Source organism: Electrona antarctica (assembly GCF_951216825.1).
Source record: "Electrona antarctica genome assembly, chromosome: 2".
NCBI classification, from domain to species: domain Eukaryota; kingdom Metazoa; phylum Chordata; class Actinopteri; order Myctophiformes; family Myctophidae; genus Electrona; species Electrona antarctica.
Genome location: NC_136807.1, coordinates 38,401,117 through 38,408,616, shown reverse-complemented (window position 1 = coordinate 38,408,616; position 7,500 = coordinate 38,401,117). Strand labels below are relative to the sequence as shown.

The window sequence follows — 7,500 nt, the reverse complement described above, 5'->3', positions numbered from 1 at the left end:
GGACCACTGGTGGTCCCCGGACCACTGGTTGAGAACCACTGCTATAGTTTGTAACGCTAGACTGGCTTACTGTCTGGGGAGGTCTCTTACACTCAGAAGTACATGGGTGTGGAGCTAACAGTAGGCCATGTCAATTACAACCCAACTAGCACATTATTTACAATTTAGGCATTAGCAGACACTCTTAATCCAGAGCGACGTACAGTACAGTAAGCAAGAGCACATTTGAATGGCAATACATCAAATACATAGAAATAACCTAGCATCCAATGTATTGATTTGATTAACTAACTTTCATTGAGGTGAAGCTGCGTGAAGGCTTTCTGTGATTGAAGTGACTAAGTCCTCATGGGAATTTCCAAAGCTGAAGGCTAAAATTAAAAGATGTCAGTATTATGCGGATATACCGAGTCTTACAACATATGCCCAGAATTAGTCAAGGAGATTGTATGGTGTAAAAAAAAAAGAAAGAAGAAGAAGACAAAAATAAATTTACAGTACAGCATAATTTGGTCCCTATTCTGAATGTTTGGTAAGATGTGTAGAAATGTTTTTCGGCAGTAATATACTGTATTTCAATACACTTTGTTTTCTCGGGGGTGGGGCATGAGTTAAATGCACAATTTGTGTTGCCGGCTGAAGAGTGGGTTCACCTATAGGGAGCCCAAACGTTTTAGCCCCTGACCCAAAGGAGAACGCTGATGTCTCTTCGGGACACAAACTATAGTAAAAATACAAGCTCTCAACACGTCGCTTCGCGCCACGTTCTGAGCTTGTAGATCAAGGTTCAAGATTGTCTTTATTAGTCTTGGAGACAGAATCACAGTTGCGTACAAATAACATATACACATTCACAAAAGGAAAAGAAAAACACCATGAAACACACCAGCATAAAAAACAGAGATATTGTGCACATTCCCTTGATAAAGTGCAACAAGTCAATAAAGTACATCGAGTCAGTTATGGTCATTTTGCAATCTCTGATTGAGCATTTTGACTGACAGTGGAACAAATGAGTGTTTAAATCTATTATACACACACCGTGGAGTTCTATATCTCCTACCGGATGGCATTAGCTCGTACTCTTGATTCAATACATGCAAAAGGTCAGATACAATATTCCGATCTTGTCTTATTGCTGCCTGTTAAAAAATGGCCTGTGGAGTTATGGGGGGGGGGGGGGGGGGGGGGGGGGGGAGTGGACATTGAATTTCATTTTTAATTCATGACAATTTGAGCTTTTTTGAGAATGTATTTTGAAAAATGTGTCCACAAACCACTGAGCTAGAAGAGTATGTGTTGTGCCTCACAGCCGTGTCTATTATCTACTCTGTGATGCCCACACACACACACACACACACACACACACACACACACACACACACACACACACACACACACACACACACACACACACACACACACACACACATACACACATACACACATACACATACACACATCACGTGACACGTTGCGATTACAAATTCAGCATTTACCCTGCTGACTTTGTGGTTGTAAATAGAACGTTTGTCCCTAATTCCATTCCAGAGAGAGAGAGAGAGAGAGAGAGAGAGAGAGAGGGAGAGGTGTTTGTGGGGGGAGAACACAGCTGTTTCTACCCATGTATAGCTTAGTCTATAGAAGTGGATTGTTAACAAGTATCACAAAGTCATTTGTAGAAAAAAAACAAAAAAAACATGAGATCAAAATCAAAATACATCTCTCTCTTCTCCCTTCCGTCTCCCAAACTATGGACCATTGCAATCTTCTGCCGTAGTCTGAAAACTCACCTCTTCAGACTCTACCTTATAGCCCGTATACGTAGCGTGGTTCTCAAAGTGGGGTCCGGGGACCCCTAGGGGTCCTTGAGGGAGTTCCAGGGGGTCCCCAGCTGAATGATAGTTAGGAACCAAATGGACCCTTATGGGTCTGTAACTCAGAGAGTGTACAAATGGAATCAAATGGACCCTTATGGGTCTGTAACTCAGAGAGTGTACAAATGGAATCAAATGGACCCTTATGGGTCTGTAACTCAGAGAGTGTACAAATGGAACCAATGGACCCTGACGGGTCCATTTTTCAAATGGGGTGTCCACAGGCTAATGAGTATCATTTTGGGGGTCCTTGACATGAAAAAGTTTGGGAACCATTGCTGTATTGTATAGCACCATAGCCTCAACAACCTTGCAGGCTTATGCAAAGGCTAAAATAGACAGATAAACATTCTAGTGTTTATAGTTCCGCGAATTAGGCGGATGATAGGTTCTTGGTTTTCTTATGATTCTAGATGACTATTTCTATGCACTTAATACTTGTGTTGTTCTTGCTTATTGTAAGTCACTCTGGAGATCGGAAAGTAAACCGCAGTAAGTAAACCGTGGCAATATTAAAATAAGTGGTTTTGTTTTGGTATTGATTTGGTATTCACAGATAGTCCGTATAGCCACATCATAACACTAGACTACAGTAGATGATCAAAATGGAATAGATAATAAAGAAATGATTGTACACAATGGAAATGAAATGTTGCATTATTTTGTCTTCACCGTGGTATATCCAAGAAAACAACACACCGTAATGGCCACAGAAAAACTGAGCAGACTGCATTATGGATGTGATGGGAGAATATCCGTTGGCTTGGAACTGACAACGCTACTACAATGAAGCTCTTTTATATGCAAACAGAAGAATGATGTGGAGTCTGTAAGACTGTAAAACACAGCCAGCGATTCATCATCAACAGTTCAGCTCCAAAGCAGCAACGGCTCCAGAAAGTTGTGACTGGGGGTGCTATGGTGGGGCTGGCTATTTATAGGGGGGGCTAATGAATCTTGGTTTACATAGAAGTCAATTGGGCTTGTTTTTACTTTGGAGCAGGGGGGGCTCCAGGGGGGGCTTTAGCCCCCTCTGGTGGAGGCTTAGCCCCCCTAAGCCCCCCCTGCTCCAAAGTATATTGTCATCACACGTCACTACGTTTGTGTTGTCAATGTTCCTTTTTTTGTAACCGCGATCATCCGTTCTTTAGTTATAGGCCGTTGAATAAATCTTGTTTTGACCAAAAACGCAATCTGGGAAAAAAAGATACATGTATTTTTTTGTATAAATCTGATAACGTGGACAGGTGACGAGATTTTCACTTCCAGTTAATTTCCGGTTTCATCCGTTGCTTTGCAACCTGGAACCATTCATACGTTGGCGAAGAGCGCCATCTATCATAAACCACTGAAAAGACCACATGACGGAGATGTCGGCGCGCCATCGGCGGTGATGCGTTGGATTAGACTGGCGGAGATCTCAGTCAACGGCAGGGAATTTGTTAAATCAACTTAACCCATTTTGGGCGGGAACCCCTTTTGGTGTTTTAAACATTATGTTATAATTTAGCTATTGAAAAATAGCAGATCTACAAGCTCATAGCGCGCCACCGAGTGGCGCGCTACGAGCTTGTAGATCTGCTATTTTTCAAAAGCCATTAAAATGTGGCGCAAATCATTGAATATATATTTCTGAGCGAACATTTTTAACTAAATGGGGGTCCCTGGAACTACATATTTTGAGATGGGGGTCCGTGGCCCAATAGAGATAATTGCGGGGGTCCTTGACATGAAAAAGGTTGAGCACCACTGACATAGAAACATAGGTTTTTCAGATTTTATTTTATTTATCGACCTCAGTCCAAAATGGGTTAATCTAAATGAATTGGAGGGGAAAAAAAGTCTTGATCTAAAATATTGTTGATAAACTTTTTGCCGCTTTATCCGATAGTCAGGCAGAGAGATATCAGTGGACTTGGCAACCAGTATAGGCACATGCAGGTACAGGGTGCGTGCGGGAGACTGAACAGATTTCGATCGTCTCATGCTGTTCCATCCATTTCTATTCCGCGACTACACTTTAGCTGTCAAAGTCTGTGAACATTCTGTTCGGTGCTAGCGAGGGAAACTTGGCACCTGTAACTTCACTGTCTCTACTCCTGCTGTACTGTACAGAGTGCTGGAAAAAGCACTCACAATTATTACTTAAGTTAAAAAAAAGTATCAATACTGCATTGTAGAACCACTCTGGTGCAAGTAAAAGTATTCCGGAATTCAACGTTTTAACTTGAGTAAAAGTACAAAAGTATTGGTATCAGAATGTACTTAATTGACTTAAATTGAGTCAAACAGAATGTAATGCATCATCTCTAACAATTCCAAGTGCTTGTCAGGGTGTGTGTGTGTGTGGCGGGGGGGGTCCACAGTTCAAAGTAATTGAGAACCATTTTTAGCTGCCATATTATTCCTAAGATAATTTTTGACCGCTATGCCAGCCGTCCGGGTTAGTTCACAATTTTTGACAGGATGCGATTTTATTTATTTTTCTCCTGTACTTTTTCAATACCTTTTGTAATATATGTTTTGTCTGAATAGTGTATACTTCAATTGTGTGAGCAAATAATAAACATATCCGGCCTGGGCCGTGGCTCAGCGGTCCAGGCACCTTGGCTGGTAACCCAGTCTGGCAGTGTGCTGCGGGTTCGACTCACGATCCCGACAGCCTTTACTGCATGTCTTCCCCCCCATCTCTCTCCCCATCTCCTGTCAGCCTACTGTCTATCCCTCCATAAAAAATAAAAAATAAAATAAAAGCGAAAGCCACAAAAAAAATCATTTAAAAAAATAAAATAATAAACATATCCCTGAAGAAGACATTTCCAGGTCGAAACATTGCCATTCAAGAATAAAATATAAATAAATAAATTATCCTGCATTGTGCAGCTTTTTCTTCACTTTTAAACTTCTTTACCAAGGTCAGCAGAACAGAATCGAATAGTGAACAGAATAGCGGTGTGTGCCAAATAATAAACATAAAAACACACACCGCTTTGGGTACCGCTCAGGACCGCTAGAGCCCCTTCAAGGACCCTATAGGTGACGCCTGACCCCCCACGTTCAGAACCAGCGTGGTAGTGCAGTGGTTCTCAACCAGTGGTCCGGGGACCACCAGTGGATTCCAGGTGGTCCCCATAGCTAAATGATGAAGAGTTAGATGGTCACGGCTAGACGGTCCCGGGTTCGATTCCCGCTGGGGATGCTATGGCCACTGGGTACGTGTTCTCTCCTCCGTGTCATCAGTGCCCTGCCCATACCCTACAGTAGGTGGGGTTTGCAAAAGGGCCTTTATGTGTGGAATTTGTTCTCACCGAAGGGTATAGGTACTAGGTACCCTCACAAAAAACATGCAGTAATCCTGGTCTCTAAACTACCTCCCCCTAGCCAGCCGGGGCGTCTGATAGAGGGGAAAGGAACTGGTTGGAATAACGTGTTCCTTCCACACACTACGTTAAACCGGGGAAACTCCCCCCCCTGCCAGGTATAAAGAAGAGTCTTGGACTGCATGCAGAAAGTATGAGGTCAGGCCGGTGCTCTCCCCAAGTTGGCAGAGGGAGATTAGCACTGCAGGATTACAGTTTAGGCATTGGCACCGGGTGAAGAAATGGGTTCCAAAATCGTAAGAAAAAAAAAAGGAAAAGAAAAGAGTCATTTTCAAAGTAAATGCGGATAACTGTTAAATCTGTGATAAAAGGTTTTCTTTGTAAATTAATTTACATTCCACTCGAAGAGCCATAATACCTACCATAATCGCCTACACGATAGACCACTTCATCCCCACGGGAATGAAGTATCGACTAATATGAACAATGTATAGGCTACTGCAAAATACGGTTTAATTTCATTGCCATGTCTTTTTTGAGAGGATCACTTATTGAAGGCTGTTATGCAGCTGCTCCATTATGGAGCGGCCTCACTGTCATCTAATGCAGCTCTAAAGCATAAGTTCAATAAGGAACATCTCATCAACTTGATGTCTCCTTTATTAAAATAACCATCCTCTGGTCTCTCTCCTCTCTGACATACACCGGGTTGTAATCATAGATATAACAATCACACCTGGGTGCTCTTTATACATCATCATGACGTAACATGTTGATTTGCTCAGACACATACTGTATGACGTAAATTATCAATTTATTGTCAATGGGAATTTAACAAAAATACCGATTTGCCCTTTGTGTAGGACAAAATAGCCGATTTGCTACATATGACGTAAATTCTCCATTCATTGTCAATGGCATTTAATGTTTGTGTTAGGACAAAAATCTACACTGTATAGCTGAATATAGGCGGGGCTAGCGCCCCTCAAAAACCTATACCTCATTTGCCGCGGCAGTTCATTGGAGCGACTTGTAAAAAAGGGGAGGTGGATGTCTACTGCCTACTGGCCTATCAATCAAAGTGACAGCGTGTCTTTTCCGGGACTTCAATTCGGCTGCCCAGAAGGGAGATCTATTGGCTGGCACTGCGTCAGGCACCCAGAACTTGAGGCAAGAAAATTTACTCTATGGGAGCCAACCCTGGGCAAAGCCAGGAGGGGAAAGAAGTGCACCACCTACGTAGACGCACTGCTGCGGCGCGACAACTTAGCTAACAACACTGTAGAGCTCAAGAACCTGATGTTAGATAGGAAAGTGTGGAGGGCAGCGAACCAGGAGTCCCGAGTTGGTGTTGACTAGACCTCACTCTTGCAGTAACTAACTAATTGGCTTAGGAAACAAACGTTTACATTGTCAAAGCAAGTGCCTCTGGGAAAGATCCCACCTCTGATTGGCCTATAGAACGTTGATCCCTGTCTGTGACGCACGCAGAAGTGTCCTTCAGAATTCCGGAAGCTTTCCTTCCATTCTTTTACAAACACCTACCTTTCTATGTCTATGGCTGAAATATCTCGGAAGTTTTCGGAACCTCTCAGAACAAATTTCAAGGGTCCATTTGGGTTTGGGTCAGTCAAAATCACACCCATGTGAAGTGAGGGGCGCTAACATATAATTAAAGTCTAACTCATGTTGATTAGGTGATGTAATGGTGATGTAAAACAAACGGTGCCAACACAAACATTAAATGCCATTAACAATAAAGAGACAATATGACGTAATGAGTTACATTATGATGTACATTTTCCCTTCATTGTCAATGGCATTTACAAAACAAACATTGAACTAAAGACAAACATTAAACCTGTGTATCACACCCATGTGAAGTGAGGGGCGCTCTTATCATCTTACAACATCGAGGAGGGAATTCGGTATAGCTTGGAGCAGCTATAAATTAATCTAACTCTAATATATTAAAGTCTAACTCATGTTGCTATGATTAGGTGATGTAATGATGGTGTAAAACAAACGGTGTCAAAACAAACTCTCTTTATTGTTAATGGGATTAAATGTTTGTGTTAGGGACAAAACACACATTCATTTCTCTTCTCTCTTGTCATTGTCAATTTTTAAAACAAACATTAAACCTGTATAGGGGGGGGCTAGTGCCCCTCAAAAAGAGAGAACAAAAAAGTTTGATATAAAATAAATCCACACACGGTGGGACATACCATCGACACAGGAGGGCATGGCTCGGGTGGTCCCGGCGACCTGTCCGGGGAAGCAGGAACATTTGACAGTCTGAG

At 42.3% G+C, this 7,500-nt stretch overlaps 1 protein-coding gene across 1 annotated transcript in view; it reads right to left on the bottom strand.

The window, feature by feature from the left end:
- LOC306937599 (chemokine-like protein TAFA-2) overlaps positions 1–7,500 on the bottom strand; it is a 186,180-nt gene that overhangs the window by 15,460 nt on the left and 163,220 nt on the right. Inside the window, exon 3 of the mRNA XM_079521443.1 lies at positions 7,426–7,500. This exon is cut by the window's right edge and continues 75 nt beyond it. Within this exon, the coding sequence (XP_079377569.1) occupies positions 7,426–7,500 (75 nt within the window). The remainder of the gene's footprint in view (positions 1–7,425) is intronic.